The following is a 21,236-nucleotide window of genomic DNA, read 5'->3' on the forward strand; positions in this document are numbered from 1 at the left end:
CGTGATGGACGGTAACGCACAGTGCAAGTCATTTGATTTACACCGTTATTCCCTTAAATCTCAGACAAGCAGCGAAACCAAGGATTTATGGTTATGATTATGAGACCCAGGAAGATTTGAAATAATAAGCTGCAGCTTAACTTCATCATAATAAGACCGTGTCACATATTCTACAGTCTGTTCCTTCATCCTAGTGGCCCAGAGGCGAATAACCTTAACCTCCTACAGCTCATTCAGTCGACTCCTCCACAGAAACATCGCACACGGCTCCGCACTGAGCCCGGACGAAGAACGGCCGTCTCACACGGAGATACAAGCTGAGGTTACCAAAACATAGACAAGCGTCCGTTTTTTCCAGGGAGTCTCCATTAGTTCCGTCCCGAGGTCTCTAATGGCTTCTATTGTAATTGCTATGATGTCAGAGAGTCCGTCCGCCCTAATGGCCTCCTAAAAACAACAACAAGGACAGGCCGGTTCCATTCACCAGCTGTTGTCAGGGCAGAGACACGGGCGTCCAGCAGCTCAAACTTCAGTCTTCACATGAGAAGGTGAGAGTTTCCCTTTGTCTGTTCAGAGCGCGGTCACTGCTTCCCATTCAGTAGTAGCTACTTTAAACCATCGTTGGTGTAGTTTCAGCGTGTTCGTGCAGCCAGACGTTCCGCGGAGCCGAGCTCTGACTCTCTGCGATGACTGTGCTTTTTAGAATCGTTGTTCTTCTTCTGTTGAAGTAATAGTTTCAACTGTTCACATATGTTAATCTCCACGTCAGATGTAAAATGTAGCCGAGCCACACGCGAGGTTTACGATCGCAACCGCTTGGACTTAACCGCGTTTGTCTCGTTCTGCGCCAGCATGCGTCTCCATCCTCTGTCCCTTTCCCTCCTCCTCCTCCTGGTTGCCGGGGCAGCCGTGGTGTGCGTTACCGTGACGACCCCGTTCCACGGTTTCCGGGGCTGCGCGGTGCGGGAGTTTTCCTTCGTGGCCCAGAAGCCCGGCTGCAGGAGCCTGCGCATCACCACGGAGGCCTGCTGGGGGCGATGCCACACCTGGGAGGTGAGTGCCGGACAGACGGAGCCGCGCCGCGGCCGACCACAGGGCGCACGTCCCTGCGTCACGTTGGGAGGGTCACTCAGCCTCCAGCGGGGGCAGGGATTCAAATCCCGGTTAAAGTCAGATTTTGTTGCATTCGCCGACGAGGTCACAGCCTGCGTTCCCTCTGTGTGACCTCTGCAGAAACCAGTTCCGGAGCCGTCCTACATCCAAAGGCACCACCGCGTGTGCACGTACAGCCGCAGCCGCTACGCCAGCGCCCGGCTGCCGGGCTGCCGGCCCCCCGTCTCCCCTCTGTACCACTACCCAGTGGCCGTGCACTGCCACTGCGCCGTCTGCTCCACGCTGGACACCGAGTGCGAGACCTTCTGAAGGAAGGAGGCTCGCTGACTGATTCATGAACTGGTGACACGCGTTTTTATCCATAACAGACAACTGTCACTTTTATTGAATGTCAAATGAGACCAGTGTGTGCAGATACATGATTACACTGCATGGTATAAATAAAAAGCAATGATACGGGGAGACTGTGTGTCTTTGTAATTAGTTGCCACAGTGTTACTATTAATACTAGTATTTAGATAAAAATGTACAAACTATTTTTGCAAACTAAACCAAAATAAGATATGTGTTGACTTCATCATTCATTTGCATTAAAGTTATTTGTGAGACCAAAACCAAATGGTTCAATTTTATTTTGGAAGCTGTGAAAGTAAATGTTGTTTAGAAATTTGGACATTTATGAAAATAAATTAGGAAATAAAGTTTGATGTTGTAACTTGAAAGTGAAGAATAAATTTGGAAGTTAGAAGTCAATAGAAAACTCAACTTAATTATACCTTTCAGGTTTGTGATGACCTGTTTTGATCTGCCAGGTGGAGCAGTAACCAGTGTAACAGACCAGGAAGTTAGAAATGAGAAGCGATGTGAAATACTTTTTAAATTTACATACATTTAACGTAATTTAATAAATAATAAATGGAACAATTACACAATTGGATGCTTCAACTTGAAAAGTATTTTTGGACATTAAGTGTAGTGAATAAATTGGGCAACATTCAACACAGATGGGATTCGTTTTTTTGCAGTCGTTTTAATTTTCTTGGGATGCAAGTATTTTATGTGAATAATTAGTTTTGTTGACTTTTCAGCTGCTTACATGGACACGTGCTGGCACAGTGACTGAATGTCTTTAACACAACAGCATTGCATGAAGTTTGCCCTATTCATTTTACTCAGCGCGCACGCAGACACACACGATGCAAACACACACGATGCAAACACACACTAACAGACAAATCCAGCATCATGTAAACACACAACGGTTTCACACTGCGTCATGATTGATCCTGATCTTAGCTGAAAGCTCTTCGGATCCCAGCTTTCCCTCGCGACCGTTTGCTTCTTCGTTCATGGCGGTTTTGACTGTGGCCTGGATCCACGCAAATGTTAGTGCGGCAAACGTGTGTCAGTAGCGGGACTTGCGGCACATGTCGCAGCGACAGGCCTTGGCTGTGAGGATCTCTATTTCGTCACGGTGACGGCCTCGGGGGCAGTCCAGCCGCACTTTGACCTGAGGGGACACGACACAGGCGCAGTGAGATCTCTGCTCCTGGCTCCAAATGCTCCAGGAGACCGGCGCCAACGCCTGTGCCCTCACCTTGGCGTCCTTGCTGATGGTGCAGCAGCGTGAAGCGGAGGTGATGTTGTGGGTAAAGTTGGAGGCCACCAGCACAGAGTACCTGGACGGGAAGGCGCTGGACTCGCAGTAGCCGACGCAGGCGTAGACCAGGTGCGTGCCCCTGCAGGTGCCGCGGCGGTCGCTGCGGATGGTCACGTTGATGGCTGGAGGAAGACGAGACGACGTCATCGATCCTGAAGCCGCGTTTACCCACAACTCGCTGGTTGCTGTTTGTTTCCCACGGGGTGATTTCATTGTAAACGGAGGGGTGAAGGTGTAACGCTCACGGTACAGGTGGCAGCCTGGGGTCAGGCCGTCGTAGCTCCAGCCGATGGGGGGGAGGAGCAGCAGGAGTGACATCACCGGCAGGACCAGCAGGCACAGATGGGGGGTCAGGCACGGCGGCATCAGGGCGGAAGTCTGGAGAGAAAACACGCAAACAGAACAACGCCAGAGTCACAAATGAATGAACAACTTCACATTTATTAAAAAAAAAAAGTATTTACAGATAATATATGATTACACGGCACAGATGTGAAGCTGCTGCTCATTTACGGTGGTTTCCCACTCTGTGTGTCTGCCCGCGCGCCACTCAGCGAAGTCGCTGCTAATGTGAGTAAAAACAATGGTGTCTTCATCATTTCATGTGCCTCATTTAACAGCTGGCACAGGTTCGGGCTCACCCTGACGCGCACGTGTAGCTGAACTCACCACAGCGCGTGAACCAAAGGCTTTCTTTAACGCGAAATAGCGCGAGTGTCCGTGGTTAGTGTGTGCGCGCGTCCCCCAACACGTGTGTAAACATTAATCTGGTGTTGCTGACCCTTGACCTCTAAGGTGCCCCGTTCCCCTCCAGTGAAAACTCTGGGAACTGCTGTGTGAATGGCTGATGGGCCCCGGAGACGCCATTAACACATTTAACATGAGCAAATTACGGGTTGAGGGGTGTGTGTGAGGCCAGGAACCCCCCGTCAGCTGGGGGACGAGGGAAATGACCAGGTTTTTCCTCCTACGTGGGGTTTCCACGCTCGGGAGTTTAGTTTGTCTTTGAGGAAAGTGGGTCGTTACACGCCTTTGTGGAAACGATAGTGGGAAGGTCCTGCCAATCAGGACCAGGACCACCAAAACAGCCTGAAGAGACTTTAGACCCTGGAAACATCCCTAATAGTAATAGCAACACTTGTTACTTTTTAAAATGAAACCGTCTTAGCTGACTGTACCAGCGATACGACCTTTACAGTTTTACAGACTTTTTACTTAATTTTATATATGTATAAAAATAAGTGTGTGTGGGTTTTCATTATAAAATATACATATATAATGTAACTGTTTTTTTAATGCATCTCAAAGCACTACTTACCGTAGATAGTTTGTTTATATCAACCTTAAAAATCTCAGAAATGGTCACACATCTTGCTAAAACCAACCAAGTCTCAACACTAAATAGCATAGAATGGATGCTGTTTATGAAGTTTATTTATTTATGAAAATAAATAAAAAACTTGACACTAAAAATTACCACCAGAGTGTAACCACTGTTTAATATATAACATGTATAAGCTGTACTGTAAAAATGTATCACAACAGCAGAACACAGTGACAGTATTCAACTAAAAACAACCCTCTAAATTGCAGCAGTTTACTAATAAAATCGTATCTTTAAGGTAGAAAATGCATTAAAATACATGGATATTAATCTGCAGAATTAATAAAGGAGCAGTTGACGGACGTAAAACGGTAAAAAGAGAAAACCATGGTTGGAAGAAGCAGCAGACAAATGGGTGGATTCATAAAGGTGATGCTGTGGCTGTGAAGCCTGGCTGGCTCTTACCTGAGGACGCAGCAGGAGCAGAGGGTGCAGGGCAGGTGTGTGGGTGAGTGTCTGCTCGCAGCTTCATGCAGGCGTATAAGTAACAGGTGGAGGAGCTCTGGACCCTCCTCCAACTCCAGCGCAGTCGTTTTTTTCTTCTACCTGCGCAACAAAGCCTCCGCAAGCCCTGCGTTCGTATTAAAACTCTGTCCTGTCGTGTCTTAACTCTCCCCTCACCCTCCCCGTCCTCCCACCATGGGGGGGGGGCTGTGACACAGAGGAAAACTAGATGGGTTTCCCATCAAAGCAGCGAGAACACACGCGGCTTTGCATCACGTAAATCACAGGAGCAGAGACAGTAAAGGCCTCGGCTGCTGGTTGATGCACGCTAGGAGAGAACTATTGCACTAAATTGGACTCCTCACACACACACACACACACACACACACACACACACACACACACACACACACACACACACACACACACACACACACACTTGCAGAGATGGGCTGGGATTTCCATTTGCGGCTGCAGGAGGAAGGACAGGGCAGGGTCACTGTGAGTGTGTGTCTGTGAGTGTGGCACATGGTGTGCATATTTAGACAATCTGGGCTCTGCTTCCCTTCTTCTTTGTCTTGAAAGCAGGAAGTCGACTTAGCAACCACCCTCTTCAAATAAAAAAAAAGACACGCTTTAAATAGAGTCTTTTTTGGGTTTCTGCAGCATCTGGACGGTGGCTTTCGCCTACAGGGGTTCATCACTTTGACTGTGGGGTAATGTGTTAATGACGGTGCGTGGGTGAGCAGCTTCTCACCACAGACGCAGTTTTACTTTGTCCTGAAATTATCAAACCTTAAGATTAAATACAGTTGCTGGACAATCAGTAAAAGTAATTAATTCAGAGAATATTGTCTGAGGTAAAAAAAAAACAAAGTGATGAAATCAGATCTTCTTATGGTTGATGAATCATGTCTGATATAAAATGACATTCAAAACTAAATGTTAATTAGTTTAAGTCCAGAAACGCGTCTGTCAGTTTAGCCTTCCAGCTCTCTGGGCTCTGCAGCAGTAATAAAGCGGTAATAAACACTTTGCTTGTCGGATGCTAGAAGTTAACACAGGACATGTGCACCATTGTGCACGCACATTTAATTGACATTATTGTAACAATGAAATAGTTTTATTCAAAGGTTTTTCGTGCTTGTTGCTTCACCGAGTCACTCACACAGAGGTTACAGTATTATCTTATGGCCCCTCTACCTCATTAAACATTATGTCAATGGAAAACAGAATGAGTGACATCATCACTCAAACCCCCTGCCGATGGCGCGCGCACGCGCGCGCGCACACACACACACACACACACACACACACACACACACACACACACAGGCGCACACTGTTTAGTGGATGTAAGTGGCATGAGTGCAGTGTATGTTTCATCTGATTCCATGCCAACCACAGACTAACAGGCTAAACCAGAGCAGCACCTCATCCCCAGAGAGATGGGAATGAACTTTATTAAATTGGCTCCTTGGTAAAGTTGAACACACGTTACTCAGTGTGACTCACTGGGGTAACTGGTGTTTGTGTTGCACTGTGGCCCCAGTGCTCTGGGCTGCTGTGGAAACCGTGGTGTCGCGAATAACCAGAATATCAATAATGAGTCCACTTCACTTCTGCCGTTATATTATACTGAGATTGTGCATGTGTGTGTATATGTTCATCAGCGTATGTGAATCAAAGTACATGACGTGAGAGGTGAGCGTAAGCAAATTATGCGTGTTACTTTGAGGTCCATAGCAATAGAGCAAAATAAAGTTCTTATCAAGTTTGCTTCCACGTTTAAACGCAAGTGAATATTTTGTTGTTTAATAAGTTAACATATTTTACACTTTGCAAATATGCCATTATTTTTGTGTGTGTATGTCTGTGTGTGTGTGTGTGTGTGTGTGTGTGTGTGTAGTACTTCAGGACACTAATTTAGACTGACAGGAGGAAAGTGGAATTTCCACAAGGTGGAAATGACTGAAGCTAAAGAAACATACACACACACAGAGGAGTGGAAATTTCAAGTGAGCGCTATTGTCCATGACAATTACCAAAGTAACGTTTTTTTTTTCATCAGTCATCAGACACTCAGTCAGTTAAAAAAAGAGTCAAGAGCAAGATGAAGAAACTGTCTCTGATCCGAAGAAGACGGTGCACTGGCCAAGATGCACACACAGCGGAACCGCGTCCCGTGGACCGGGTCGACGTGTGCGATGCTGAGATCCAGTCAACGCAAAGATGTGCCGTCATTCAAAATCCAAGACACAGTTTATTATTTAAAGTGTATTTCTACAACCTGTGAGTGTCCTGCTTCCTCACAGAAATAAAATACACAATGACAGTGAGGGAACAAAACGTCGTATGGAATGTTATGAATGTATGAGGCAGCAGGCGATCACTGAACAATGAAACAACACTGAGAAGCAACAGGAACAATAGTCACTCTTATGGAAATGCCATTTTGCTCTCCAGCCGTGGATCCCTGTCTACAGCTCTCAGGGGCCTCTAAAGAACCAGGAGAAAGGAAAGATCTGTCTGCAGAAACAAAGAGAACACGTCAGAGGGACAGCGACTGTGTGTATGTCACCGGTCACCGCTACCTCGAACACAGTCATGACAGTGTCAGCGCCGAGCTGCTTTCATGTGTCTCGCCTCAGGACGTTAAGCGCCTCAGCTTGTCTAAACTCACGCTTCACAATATTGTAATTTCTGTGCGTAAGAGCTGGATTTCCCCCGATCCCTTTAATTGTTTGACAGCCCTTCCCCTCGCAGATCTGCAGCGTTAATGCGCTTTTGGTTTTCCTGTAGGTGTCAAAGTCAATCCCATCTCCACCAGTGAGACGCTGACTTCACCACCGTCACCGCTCTAGGTGTGCACCCACCTGGCCAGTTGAGTCCAAATCCCAGGGCCAGTGTCCGCGTTGTCCCCGTCCTCGAAACACAAAACAGGGCAGAAATATGTTGTTTAACAATATACCACACATAAGTAAGAAGTAAAGACGCTGGTTTTACTGGGAAGCTTTTGGTTCCCACACAAAAAAAATAATGAAACTAGCTTCAATAGTCACCTATAAAATAGCAGTAAATGTGATGCAGTTATTATTTCACACTGAGATTAATTCATACAAACGTACCAATGTTTTCTAGAACGTGTTTGTGCAGGAACAATATATTGTTAAAGCTCATACTGAGATCATTATAATGCTTAGTCTTAATCTATTTTAAGGTTTTCGACTTGTTTTGACATTTCCTTCTCAACGTTAACTCAGCAGGTTGACACAATTCGTTTAAATCATTTTTTCCACTTGAGCCGAACATCAGGATGAAGAGGAAAGTTAGACAGGTGGAAAAAAGTGTGAAAAAGGGGATCAGGTGAGATGAAGGGCCGTGGATGAGATGAGTGGGACGGGGGGTAATTTGGGGGCTTTGTTGCTAATCAAACTAAAGCACATCACCAGAAACGCACACATTCCCTCACATACACACACTCGCACACCAACCTGTACAATCTGTCTGATGTAATGCTATTATTAACCTTAATCGCACTTGTTATCCTACCTGTCTGCGCTAATGTTAGCCTCGGGCTGCAATAAAGACAGAGATGCTACAAGTGTCTGTGTGTGTGTGCACCTCATGTGCTACAGAGGAATGGAAGGAAGCGAGTGTAAGAATCAGGGAACTGCTAAACACACTGAATAAAAGAGGGCAAATTGAAAAGAATCACCTTGTCAGCATCTTCGTAGGCCTCTCTCTGTGCATGTGGACCGTCCGTGTTCAGCTGACTGAAAAATCGACATTCATTAAAGTGGCCACTGGAAGGATATTAGAGGGTTTAATATTGATACCAATAGCAGAAAATATTAGCCCAGTTCTAACAGTGCAAAGAAAAATGTTTAAAATGTATATAAATAAATAGCTAAAAACCATTGTGCATCTGTAACAAAACAACAGTACAGAGTGAAAAGTTTTGACTGTTTGACCCACGAGGCTCTAAACAAAAAGCAATAAGAACAGACTAAGTGCAGCAGCAGCAGCAAGTAAGCAAGATTTTCCATGATTAAAAAAATTTATAGAAACTCCTTCCCCATATCATTATAATATTCTACCTTCTGAACCATCGTTGCATGAAACTTGGCTTATACTACAATCGAAACAGAACAGAGAAGTGGGTGCTTTATTGTCGGCTCCACGTCTACACTTCACTTTGAGACGCATTCTTTTCTGTTCAAACACACCATCTGTAGCACCCCAAACACACCCCAAACACACACACACACACACACACACACACACCAATGGTGTCAGTGACAACGCAGGACGTGAGAAGCCACCGAGGACAGAACGAGCACATCCTGCTCAGAGTGTGTGTTTACTGCATGCTGCACTGATATATGCTGCGCACGTTCCTTGAACTTTAGCCGCCATGTGTCTGTGGCCTCCACGTGCAACGTGACGTTCAGCGTGAATGCTGATTGCGGTAGCATCACTTGATGACACTTGATCTCCTGTGAATAAGTTATGATGTTATGTTAAGTTATGATGCCAGAGGCCCCGGCTGTGTGCAGGATGTTTACACAGTTTGTGCATCGATGGTGAGATCCCAAAGTTTGGAGAAAGAGGAAAAAAACACAAGCTCAATACAAACTTGGCAAGGGAAAGAGAAAGAGAGAGAGAGAGAGAGAGAGAGAGAGAGAGAGAGAGAGAGAGAGAGAGAGAGAGAGAGAGAGAGAGAGAGAGAGAGAGAGAGAGAGAGAGAGTGTGTGCGCGTGTGTGTGTGTGTGTGTGTGTGTGTGTGTGTGTGTGTGTGTGTGTGTGTGTGTGTGTGTCAAATCCTAATGTTCGCCCCACTGATCTGACTGTCAGCGTGATTGAGGTGGCGCCCATCTGCCTCTGGTCTCTTTCATAACTGCTGCAGTCAGTGGAGCGTACGCGTGTGAATCAGGTTGGCTGTCAGCGCGGATGTCGTACTGGTTTTATGAACAGGAGCCTTCGTTTCTCATCTTGGCCCCACACTGACTGTGTGTGTGTGTGTGTGTGTGTGTGTGTGTGTGTGTGTGTGTGTGTGTGTGTGTGTGTGTGTGTGTTACACAGGCAGCCTCTTATTGCTGCTGTCGTCGTCAGCTGTTTGAGCTGTTGCAGCTACAAACATGTAAAATCACATGTTCTTCTATGTTAAGAAGGTGAGAAGTGCGTCTGCTTTCTCTTGTATTACAAGCTCATGTAATATTTGAATAAGTAATTGACTAACTAAGCTTAGACAACAACAATTTGAACCACCATTCGAAAATACTCAACACTTGCTTGCGAACAATTATTTCTGATTGACATCATCAGCAAATATGAACACGATAAACTCACCATGCTGCAGAACGCTTTGCGTTCGTTGCCTCAGTCAAGTCCTGTAGTGTGGCGCCCTCTAGTGGCGAGTCCCCCGTATGGCACGTTGACTGTAGCTCCTCCACACAGTCGTAGAACCAGGCGCCTTTATTCTAGAAAGCAAAGTACAAGCACAGATTGTCACTGGACTATAATTCACAGCTATTAGTAAATGAAGAGACACTCACTGGGCTCTGTCTCTCTTCCTCCTGCTTTTCTGAAACAAGATCAGACAACAGGTTAAAAATCATGTACTAAATGCTAGTAACAGAGACACTGACTGCTCATAGGAATATTTATAGTGCGATGACAGATGGCGACGCCTGCTCTAAGTTATACGTGTCTTTACTCTGTGCAACTGGGCGCGCTCCAGTTTTCCTCTCACCGGTCGGCGTGTTTCTCTCCACATAGAGGATCAGAATAAAAGGATAAGCCCCCAGCGTCTTCTCGCTGTGTTTGCACATCACCTTGGACGCGCCCTCCCACCGCCTCTTATCTGGCAGCCGCCGTTAACGGAACACAGCCGGCTTCGAGCGAGAAGGAGCTTCCAGGACAGCGTCGCGCTCGCAGTGGCATCACTGTGCACCATTTATTTTTAGGGAGAAGGCAGAACTATAGGTGCACATCACATCTGCTGCTGAAGGATACACGGGAAAACATGGAAGTGGGCGCTGGAGAAAGGCTGCAGGCTGTCAAGGTTGCCGAGCACCACTCTGATAATGTCCTGAAAATGACAAAGCAAAGCAAAGAAGAAAACAGAGCCGCATACGAAACGCCGGAGGTCAGAATGAAGTAGTTTAATGTGGAAAAATGTATATATAGTATGTATAATAGTATAATGTGGTAAAGAAGAGTGTAAATGACAGCAATTTCACAGTTACCTCCAGTTCCCGACTGAGGTTTCCTCCCAACACCTCCTCACCACTAAGGGAATCCAGCAGAAACACATTTCATCTTTGTTAAAATCAAGTTGTAATACAATGTGGTAAAGCTTGTGTCTGTGAATATCATTGTTTCTGTTGGTGAGTATATCAAAGGTGAGGGCAAACTTAATGTGACGCAGACCAGAACATGTGGTAGGAGGCATAATGGGCATGTACCAGTGATTACAGGGAGGAAATCACAGGCCAGCGTTTGCTGCCATGTCTGCATGTTGCCCTGCAACACTTCACCTTCGTTTGAATCTAGAATTGATTTTCACACAGTAAGAACGGCAAAGACGGTCTTTTTATGCTAGATACGTTATGGTTATGCTTCCTTCAACAAAGAAAATGGGAAAAAGAGCAGGATGTAAATATGGCGAGCCGATCGCTGCCCAATGGGGCCTGATGGGTCTTAAAATACCTCCCATTTTCGCTAAATTACTTCTTGGTCTTAAAGATTCGTTGCTTGGACGTCTGTTGGCCTTGGCACGTGTGAATGCAGCACCATTGTGGGTGAAGGCTGTCGCTTTCTGCTGCCTTGCCTGTAGCTGCCGCCCGCTCTGATCTTGAACTTGTAGACGAGCCGGCCGGCTCGGATGAACCTCGTCTCGGGGACGGGGAAGGCGAAGGCCTGCAGCGGCATGGCTGGCCCGCAGGGAACCACGCCTCGGCGCCTCGCTCAGCTGCTGTTTCAAAACGTATGACGTAATGTCTCAGACGCTGAATCGGCAGGTAGCATGCTAACGGGGAAACTGTAGGTAGCAGTGTTGTGCATCTGCTGTCAATAAACACCAACTACATTTAAATGAATGTTCTCTCTTTCACTATCGCTCACTTCAAATTACCGTAATGTTCACAGGAACTGTAGAGTCTGAACTTGCTAAGTCGCGCCGCGGGTTTCGCCGCAGAACGCCAACAGTTAAAACCGTGTCCGCCCATCAAACACTCGACTCCCCTCGAGATTCGCCGACCTGGGCGAATTCCCGCCTTCTGCTGGCATGTGCTCTGCCGATTGGCCAGAGCCTCTACCAATCAGTGGCCTTGGTGCAGATGTCACTATGGTGACGGCAAAACCGCCTGGACTCACGTGACTGTCAGATGACCACGTGTAGTGGAAGGCGGAAGCTGTGAGTGCTCATTTTGTATAAAACAGCTTAACTTAGTTAGACTTTAGTTTTATTAAAAGTTGTGCCTCTTTTTAAAACCAATATTTAATTTTCAGCTCAGGTAACAGCTAAAAGGACTAAAGGTGAGCTAATTGCGGTACGGCGTCATATTGTCACTGTGTGACGTTGCAACGATTCGTTTGATGCGACTGTTAATGTGACGTGTAGATTTCCCGACGAAGGTCACGCTAACAGCTCCGTTAGGACGTTTGAGTCCACTCTAAAATACTGCGGCCATGAACGAATATAGGTTGACTGGAGTTTTAACGTTGATCAGTTCAGTCATTGTTATATTAACTGTGATGCATCATAACATTGCATTGTACTTAATATCTGCACTCGTGTCAGTCATTCGGCAGGTCACTGTAACACGATTCAAACAGGTTTTCATCTGATATTATTGCAACCACCATTTAGCATTTTCTTCCTCATCCCTCAAACCACATTGAAATGAGTCTGGCTCTCTTTCATTTCCTAGACTAAATATACCCGATCTTTGGCCCAAATGTCTGCCTCATGTGACAGCCGTTGTGTTGTCCTAAACACGGGGGCTCGTATGCCCCTTGTGGGTCTGGGAACCTACAAGTTGCGTGGCTCTGAGCAGGTCCACCGGGCTGTGGACGCTGCGCTGGCCGCTGGATATCGGGCTTTTGACAGTGCAGCCGTTTACAGTAACGAAGCTGACTTGGGCCGAGCGCTGAAGGAACTGATGCCCAAGTACTGCTTAACGAGAGAGGATGTGTTCATTACCAGGTGATTTATATAAGAACATGTCATCAAAAATCACTTGCATGCTAATTCCGTGTGTCCCTTTCATTATTGTGTGTGTATGACTCTTCCACCTTCATCATGTTCACGCCATATGGAGACATTGAAGCTCTTGTTTGACCTTTATTTCAAAACTCCTTTTTTCACTTCTCTTGATACAGTAAACTGGGCCCTAAAGATCAAGGTGACAGAGCTCTGGAAGGAGCTCTCCACAGCCTGTCTGAGCTGGATCTGGGTTACATTGACCTCTACCTGATCCACTGGCCTGGCACACAGGGTAAAGTAGTGGATGACAAACGCAACCCAGGTAAGCTGGAACTAAATCACTAAATTAGTTTCATGTACCAAATAATAACTGGATGGATAACTGGCTCATGGACTGTTTGCCAGGCTGTTTTTTGTTGATCTAATAAAAGTCAAATCTAATGTCTAATCTGAATTTAAATTATACCAAGGTTTGTACTTTGTTTTAAACTCTCAGTATTTAGTTATGTTAAGGTGTCTCTTGATTGAACCTAACAGTAAATATTTGCTATGCGATAGTTAAACTGTTTAATCTAACATTAGTTAAATAAATAATAGCCCCCATTACTGTTCTACAATGCAATTGTAGTCTCACACCCACAATGTTGAGATAAATGAATTTCTGACTCTAGGTAACCGAGCTCAGAGTTGGGCCACTCTGGAGGATTTGCATGCTCAGGGAAAGCTAAAGGCCATAGGAGTGTCTAATTACACCCTAGCGCACATGAAGGAACTGATACAAAGCTGCAAAGTTCGTCCTGCAGTGCTACAGGTATAATCTAGAGTCAAAGGCAAGAAGGCCTGCAGTTATAGAATTATAACAATGTGCTTGTTTATAGACGTCAGCACTAAAAGGTGACTGTTTTGTTTATCAGGTAGAGTTTCACCCTCAACTGTGCCAGACAGAGCTGAGGAGGGTTTGTGCGGAGTATGGGGTGTGTTTCCAAGCCTATTCGTCTTTAGGACAAGGAGATCTGCTCACTGACCCTGTGGTACTAGAGGTGGCAAAGAAATGCAAACGCACACCCGCACAGGTAGTCATGCTCATAATACTTGGACTATTAAAGAGTTTTGAGATGTTCAGGAGATATGCTTCTTTGTTCCCCGACAGACTCTGCTGCGCTGGGCAGTACAGCAGGGGGTCCCAGTCCTCCCCAAGTCTTCGAATCCGGACAGGATAAAGGACAACGCAGAGCTTTTTGACTTTAGTCTCACAGACAATGACATGGACACACTGTCAGCTTTAGACTGTGAACACAGGTACTGCTGGGATCCATCCGGCGTTGCTTGATAGGTCGGCACGGCATTTCACTGCTTCGGTTCTTTAGTGCAGACTTGTAACATTAAGACCATTTTGTTATTAAAATGTATTAAATGTAGGTGTCAGCATTTAAGCGTTGTGGTGTTCAGTGACTTTACTGGGGCATTCGTTTTTATATTTACTGTTAGACTCATTGTAATGTTTTTTCTTTGGGTGATGTAAAGCTGTATGCAGAGAATATTTGGTATTGGTGATTAAAAAAAAAAAGCAGCATTCAAACCATATATAACATAACGATTAAACGGCTTCTGTATAATTGTCTTTTAATTCAAATTTACACTTACTCACTTATATACAGCATATACCAGAAGTTTCACAGCTGTAGAGAAAAATACATTTACAAAAGCCATTTTAAAAAAATCAAAAAAGAAGAAAGAAATATTGAAAATCAGTCCTCCACATACTTCTCCATATTCAAGTAATACCAAGGATGAATATAAAACTCCAACTACCGAGGCAGGTTTTTCCTCTGAAGTGTGTTCACTGTCATGATTCAAAACTATCCGCAGTCACGTGACCCCCACCTACGTATTTGCTGTGACGGTGAATACACGTTCCACATTATTGTGCTTGTGTTTTGCGCGTATCTGCGACAACGAGCGGTAGAGTTTTAAGGCGGTGAACAGGCAAGGCTGGCAATGCGATGTTACACAGGTTAAAGCATGTTCGAGGCAGTTCACAGTAAAATCACTCCGCTTGAATCTCCAGGTGAACTTTATTCTCATCTACTTAAGTAGATGTTTGAAGAGTGGCGTTGTAAAACTATTTATGGCAGCAAAATTACTTGACACTCATCCTTGCTTTCCTCGTAAATATCTGTTCAAATGCAGTAGGGCTACACCTTTGAAGCAGTAGCGTATACAGTAGTATATATATATATATATATATATATGTGACACAAATTGATGTTAAAGGCTTCTCAGAATACTTTAGTCAATTCATCGGACACATTCCCACACCCTGGACGATGAAAAGGTGGTGTCACTGAGTTTGTCTGGATTTCTCTGATTAACATTGCACCTTTAACAAGTTAATTAAAAGCTTTAAAAAAAACATAAAAAATAAAACAAAACCACAGAGCAAAGATTTACTTCAAAGACAATACAGTCCATCAGCCCGAGCACGTCACAACCCAAGTCTACGAGTCAAGATTAAGAGAACGGGACACAAGTAGAACAAACCTGTCACCATTTTCAATAGTCACATATCAGTTAAAGACCTAACAAATAGCCTCATTATATTTACCAAGCTGTGTAGCGTGCCACTGAGCTTAGTTTTAAATCCTCAGTATCAATAATAACCAACATTCATTGAGAATCCTATCCTCAAATTGTCACTCTGAGACCCGAAGCCCGGTACATTTAGGTTTTGAAATAATTCACATTGCAACATAGATCAAAGCCAAAACCCCATTGAAAGGAATTAAAATCCACAGGACTGAAAAGTGATTCTCCTGAAAAAAAATCTTAACAAATTGGATTCAGTTCCTTCTAAAGTACACCTGTGTGTGAATCCATGCTCCCTACGCACCAGCGACAGCGTGAATGGGACCGGACACTGGCTCTTTGTACAGCAGTTACTCCACCGTCCTGTCTTTAAATACACATAACATTTATCACAACATCCATGGATTGTACACTGCCTATTGCTGATTGGCCAGACTCGTTAAGAAGCATGGTAATCTTTAAAACAAACAAAGCCCTCTGGCTCAACCGTGCTGCCTACAACCTTAACCCCTGCCCTCTGATAAAATATTTACACATAAAAATTCCTAATTCTTTTATTTTTGCTTCTCCACGGCTCTGACAGGATAGTTTCATATTGGATTGTGCTTTTTATATTTATGTTTAATGCCATTTTGTACAGATAAAATCTAACCCTGAAGTTATAAAAAAGATATTATTTTTCGGTGTCATCCGATTGTCCTTATAAAGATTGTTCTTCTTTTGATATATTTGAGATTTAAAGCAGTTCATGATAGTCACGTACACTGGTTTGATGGTGCACTCCGAAAAAGAAACCGTGCCTGTATTTAATTTGAACTCATCAAGTAGGATTCACTTCCTCGACAAGATGAAACCAAGTAAAGGCACGGTTTGATGTTACGAGTGCGCTGGCTCACAGGTAGTAGAACAGGAAGCTGGATAAAGGCCTGAGTCGAATACTATAAAACGTCTTTTCTAAACTCTCCCCTCGATTGAAGATCATTTTAGCACATCAGTATAGTGATCTCAGTGGGCATTAGTGACACGCCAGACATCTGTATTTACTAAGCAAAGAGGTTTTAACAGTATTAAGGGTGGTCTCAAATTCTCGGCTGCTTTGACTTCAGTGCATCCTTCCCGCTGCAGTGTTTTGCATAGTGTTGACGTGAGAGAGACGGTTCAAATAGTAGGCATCCGATAGCTGAGTGTTCTCCCCATAAATCTCCTTTGCCCATTTTAATGGTGCTCAGTCCCCTTAGGTTTTTTTCACAATGGGCTGCCCAAGATCTTACTAAAGTCACATCCAACACAATACAAAAGATTCATATAAAGGTAGTTAACAATGTGTAAAAATGACCGGGATCTAGATGTGTGTTTACCGTCCCATTTAGCCACGTCCCTGTCTGTTTCTCTGCCGGATCAAGTGTTTTTTTTCCCTTCAGTCACCGTCATATCACCGTATTTTTGCTGACTTGGCTTCCTTGAGGTTCTTGCCCCCTCGCTCCCATTGACCTCTCCACCCCTCAGACCTCTCTGGCCCCGTGCTGTGCCGTGCCGCGGCCTACTCGGTGCGGTGTGTGTGGCTGTCGTGGTGGTTGCTCTCGCCCTCCGTCTCCTGGTGGCTGAAGAGGTAGCTCCACCAGCTCTTAGAGTGGTGCATCTGCCTGGTCGTCCCGGCGCTGCTCACCTTCCTCATTTCCTGCGAGGAAAAAAAAAATGAAATTACATTTCCCCAATCATCTTATTTAATCTTTATAAAGGCTTTTTTGACGCCCCGACTCCTGATTCTCACCCTTTTGTCGAGGAGGCTGTCGAACTCGTCGCTCATCCTCCTGAGCTGCCGGCCGTATTTCTTTGCTGCCCACAGGGCAGGCGGGGCGGACTTGGAGCGGCCCCGGAACGGAGCCCCGTCCGTGGGTGTGCCGGCCTCCTCATCCCACCTCACTTGGAGCTCCTCGTCTTTGGAAGCGCTGGAAGCCTGGGACTCGGAGTTCACGCGGATTCGACCCCCCCCTACGCGACGGAGAGAACGGCGAGGAGAGTAGGTGGTAGTTCTTCACATGAGCGATATTACATGAAGGTGGAATGTGTTGCTTTGGTGCTTGGGCTTTACTCTGCAGATCCTGTATTTACTCCCTTTACGTTTCAGCAGCTCAGTGCACTGCAGCACCGTGGATTTATTTGCGGCTTCCTACCTGCCGGTCTGAGTCCAGGTAACGCAAGGGTGGGGCGTTCAGGAACCTGCTGCTCTTGCGCAGTCGACGGCGATGACCGCTTTCTGTCCTCGACTTCCTCGACTTCCTCCGACTGCTCTGAGTCGCTGTCTGCAATGGTGAATTTTGCAGCCATGGGGACATCTGGAGAGGCAGGATTCAGGAAATATTAGGATCTGTGCAACTCTGAAGTGTCTGCGTACTGCAGCCGAGGACACGTTAACACACAAATACTCATAAATATGTGACCCCAGCTGGTGGTAACAGTGTTGCACAGCTCAGGACCTGACTGAGAGCTGGAAAATACAAATGATCAAAACATCTGGTCAAAGTAAACGTGGCTGTCGTGCCATTGTGCTCTCTAACCAGGGCCCATAAAACGGCACGAGCCATTGTGTGTCGGCCGCTGCCCCCTCTCACACACCCAGCGGGCTATTAAGTCGCTTTACTGCCCCTGATACTGGCCGGTACAAAGGTATTCGCCGTGTAGCCAAGTATCTGCGAGCTGCGCCGTTTGTTTTGGCAACAAACGCACATTTGATACTGTTACCGATGTGTTGTTACACTGTTACAGGAGCGGCCTCTCCGGCCAAACGCCGCGACTCGGTTTGTTGTGTTGTTGACTGAAAGAGGACAAAAGAAACTTCGCACAGGGCGGAAGCCGCTCGGGCGCCGCGTTAGCACGCGCCACTAAACTAACGCGGAAATGTTTTCTTACCCGAAATCTCAACTGTGCGCGGCCGAAAACAGCGACTGGGCCTGAAGTTGTCCTCATGCGCGCTCAGCTGCTGCTGTTGTTATTATCGGTGTCCTGTTTGGGCTTCCCTGCCGTACAATACACTGGCGGCTCTGCGCTCGCCCAATTGTCGCGCGTCGCTGCGCGCTTACGTCACTGTTGCGAGCTAGGACAGGGTTGGGGCCTTGTTTGTCTCGCGCCCCTACCGTAATGCGCACCGTGGACGCGCACAAAAAAAGTAGCCACACAAGTAAGTCGCGAGAGCGTCGACTTGTTTCCAGTGAAAGAGGAGGCAATTTTTTGTAGAAGCAGCACCATCAACTGTTTTAATTGTCAATGCAAATACTATAAAAAATCATAAATTAAATTATTTATTTATTTACAGGACTATTCTTTAAGTCTTTATTTGTTGTCATATAATTTTAAAGTAAAGTTTAAAGTTTAAATACATTGGAATAATTGAATCTTACGGATGTAGGCTGCATATAGGCTACTGTTCTAATTTAAAAATTAATTAAAAAATAACCTTTTATAACTGGCGTATACATGTGAAATCCAAATCTGTGTTATTCCTACAATTATATTACATAAACATGATGAATCAAGCCTCAGATCAGAGCTGATTTGTCATTAAGAGCTTCAAGTGAATGTAGTCTTCTTCTAGAACAGGTATCTTTTTTTAGTAACTGGTTTGGTGCAGTTTGTTAAAAGCTAAATGATTGCTAATTACATACTGGATTAAATGTTTCCCCCCTGAGTTGTCATCTTTAAGTGCAGCTGACAAGTAATAAAAAAATAAATAAATGCAATGAATCTTAACAAATAGAGAATCAAAAGACAACATTTCTTGGAAGTACCTGTTTGGTCCTGTTTGCTTGTCGATGCCCTCTTTTAGGAGTGAACTAAGGTGAATCAGAAGGGAATAGACTGGAGCAGAGTTACACAACAGTTATGTGAGATTTGCTTTAGGCAGATGTTGAGGCTGATAAAGCAGAGGGTGGGGCCCAAAGCAAGTGTAAACACACAAATTACAGGGTTTATCGCTGACTAACAGTCATCCAGTGAGCTCATTGTAATTATTTAATATTCATGGTAAGACATCGAGATTAAAGTGGACCAATATTAAATTATGGTGGCTTTATACATCCTTCCTGGAATTCAACGAGGGAGAGAACAGGAAATCCCACTTTGTATATGACTGTCATTCCCTTTGTGACCAGCAGGTGGCGGAGCAGGACTATCAACAGAACTGCTGCAAGGCTCATCACACAGCCTCAGCTCCCATCACAGTCTCCTACGAAATTAAGAAAAAGCCCTGTGGCCTGGGTTTGCTTACTATTACAACTGACAGTAATAACATTATTTGCAATATTTGGGTTTTCCCCTGCAGAAAGAAATTATACTGGGTGTCTTGGTATAAATCTCTGGATGCTGCATGTCCTCTAGGAAGCATGTCTTCGCTTCGCTCTTTCCTCAGACCCAGCAGAAGGTCAGCCATGTCACTATTTACCATTCATATCCCGAGCTGTGTCTATTCCTCTTCTCCATAGCATCACTTATCTCTCCTCTCAGCTGCAGTAAAAGACTCAGATGAGATTAAAAAGATTAAAATAGTATAGTTTTCATTGCGAAGTCAGTAACACTGGAGTGTAGGAGAAGCGCCTTTGTGCCACGTCTTGTAATTCAGTGCATCTAAATAGCACTGAAATGAGTTTCTAAGCTTAGACAAACACGCAAGTCTGGACAGGCGGCTTATTCACAAAGCGACGTGAGGATGGAGCATCTAACAAAAACACCGCTCTTGAAATCTATATTTAGAAAGATTATAAAAACAATACATGAGAAAACCATCGTCTGTATTTCTGACCCATATTAACCTGTATGTGCTTAGTGTTTGAGGCCGAGTAAACCATGTGTGCAGTAACTCCACCACGGGGGACGTTGGACTGATCCAGTGGGATCATCTTCACCCACATGGGCATAACGTGTGTGTTTGTGTATAAATCTTCTGGATTTGAGTGTGTTCCGAAGGAGCCATACAATTAGCATCCATTTATTTCTGCCTTTACCAACCTCACCCTGCCTCCCTGCCCCTCATGTGGCGGTTATTCTGGGAAGCCGAGGGCACACGCACTGCCTCACTGTCTCCAAACCACCGCTCAGTGTGTGTGTGTGTGTGTGTGTGTGTGTGCAGCTGCTTGAGAGCAATGGCAGCAGTGTTTTTCAAGAGGCTCCTGAAACGTCCCTTCCATTTCAATGGCAGGACGCCGACTGCCTGCCGCAGCCGCCACAGCTTCATCCTGCGTCCTGTCAAATATTTACCTCTGTCCTCTCAACCAGGTTCAGTGTGTGAGCTCAGTGCACGTAGGCGCAGGGGGACAAAATGCAGCGTGTCCATTTTGCGGCGAAGCTTGGGTTTCCATCAACTCTGCAACAGATGAGAAGCACATCCGAAAGGGGGATGCGGCGAGAGGGACCGACGCGCGTAAAAGAAGCTGGAGAAGCAGCGGATGAAGAAGTCTGCCAGCGACATGAGAATGAAGCTTAAAAGAGGGAAAGGTTAAATATTTGCAGGACCGACAGAGTGAATAAGACTCCGAGAGGCAGGAGTTGGAGAAAAGGCCCAGGTGAAGAAAGCGGGAATATGGGAAAGAGCAAACTTAACCTACATCAGAGCGACTGCACCCCTCCAGTCTGCTTGTTCAACTGCAGCCCTTTCATCACGGCTCCCTGTACGTGCTCATTACACACAGGCCGCTCCCTCGCTGTATAACTGAGTCGCTCTGTGATCATAAGGCTGGCATATGGCAGCTTTCTAATTTGATCCACTCCACCCTCGTGGAGCCTGCTGCTCTTGGAACTCTCCACTTGAAGAAAAGTTTGGCTCTAAAAAAAGCGTCCGCCGGCCT

The 21,236-nt window shown here is 45.4% G+C and overlaps 4 protein-coding genes across 9 annotated transcripts; 2 read left to right on the top strand and 2 right to left on the bottom strand.

The window, feature by feature from the left end:
• The first annotated feature begins 92 nt into the window (after positions 1-92).
• LOC114865691 (glycoprotein hormone beta-5-like) lies at positions 93-1,740 on the top strand. 2 transcript variants are annotated; one of them, XM_029167035.3, is made up of 3 exons: positions 93-548; positions 852-1,053; positions 1,234-1,740. In XM_029167035.3, exons 1-3 carry the CDS (start codon positions 541-543, stop codon positions 1,420-1,422), a joined length of 399 nt encoding a protein of 132 aa, XP_029022868.1. In that variant the 5' UTR covers positions 93-540; the 3' UTR covers positions 1,423-1,740. The 2 variants fall into 2 exon arrangements, with proteins under 2 accessions (XP_029022868.1, XP_029022858.1); XM_029167025.3 differs by having other exon boundaries at positions 93-1,053.
• Positions 1,741-1,948: 208 nt separating this feature from the next.
• gpha2 (glycoprotein hormone subunit alpha 2) lies at positions 1,949-7,084 on the bottom strand. Of its 2 annotated transcripts, XM_029167056.3 has the most exons (4): positions 4,563-7,084; positions 3,019-3,151; positions 2,711-2,895; positions 2,107-2,623 (listed from the first exon to the last, which is right to left on the bottom strand). In XM_029167056.3, exons 2-4 carry the CDS (start codon positions 3,137-3,139, stop codon positions 2,519-2,521), a joined length of 411 nt encoding a protein of 136 aa, XP_029022889.1. In that variant the 5' UTR covers positions 3,140-3,151; positions 4,563-7,084; the 3' UTR covers positions 2,107-2,518. The 2 variants fall into 2 exon arrangements, with proteins under 2 accessions (XP_055358091.1, XP_029022889.1); XM_055502116.1 differs by having other exon boundaries at positions 1,949-2,623; positions 3,019-7,084.
• Positions 7,085-10,488: 3,404 nt separating this feature from the next.
• On the top strand, positions 10,489-14,429 carry zgc:101765 (uncharacterized protein LOC450036 homolog). Of its 3 annotated transcripts, none has more exons than XM_029166975.3 (6): positions 10,489-10,752; positions 12,539-12,813; positions 12,990-13,135; positions 13,485-13,624; positions 13,728-13,886; positions 13,964-14,429. In XM_029166975.3, exons 1-6 carry the CDS (start codon positions 10,630-10,632, stop codon positions 14,141-14,143), a joined length of 1,023 nt encoding a protein of 340 aa, XP_029022808.1. In that variant the 5' UTR covers positions 10,489-10,629; the 3' UTR covers positions 14,144-14,429. The 3 variants fall into 3 exon arrangements, with proteins under 3 accessions (XP_029022808.1, XP_029022825.1, XP_029022816.1); XM_029166992.3 differs by lacking the exon at positions 10,489-10,752 and adding an exon at positions 11,927-12,021; XM_029166983.3 differs by lacking the exon at positions 10,489-10,752 and adding an exon at positions 11,985-12,143.
• badb (BCL2 associated agonist of cell death b) lies at positions 14,420-19,324 on the bottom strand. 2 transcript variants are annotated; one of them, XM_029167011.3, is made up of 4 exons: positions 19,185-19,324; positions 17,574-17,735; positions 17,171-17,391; positions 14,420-17,077 (listed from the first exon to the last, which is right to left on the bottom strand). In XM_029167011.3, exons 2-4 carry the CDS (start codon positions 17,725-17,727, stop codon positions 16,940-16,942), a joined length of 513 nt encoding a protein of 170 aa, XP_029022844.1. In that variant the 5' UTR covers positions 17,728-17,735; positions 19,185-19,324; the 3' UTR covers positions 14,420-16,939. The 2 variants fall into 2 exon arrangements, with proteins under 2 accessions (XP_029022844.1, XP_029022836.1); XM_029167003.3 differs by lacking the exon at positions 19,185-19,324 and adding an exon at positions 18,310-18,476.
• Positions 19,325-21,236: the final 1,912 nt, after the last annotated feature.

The sequence above is a fragment of the Betta splendens genome, chromosome 2 (genome assembly GCF_900634795.4).
Source record: "Betta splendens chromosome 2, fBetSpl5.4, whole genome shotgun sequence".
Lineage (NCBI taxonomy): Eukaryota > Metazoa > Chordata > Actinopteri > Anabantiformes > Osphronemidae > Betta > Betta splendens.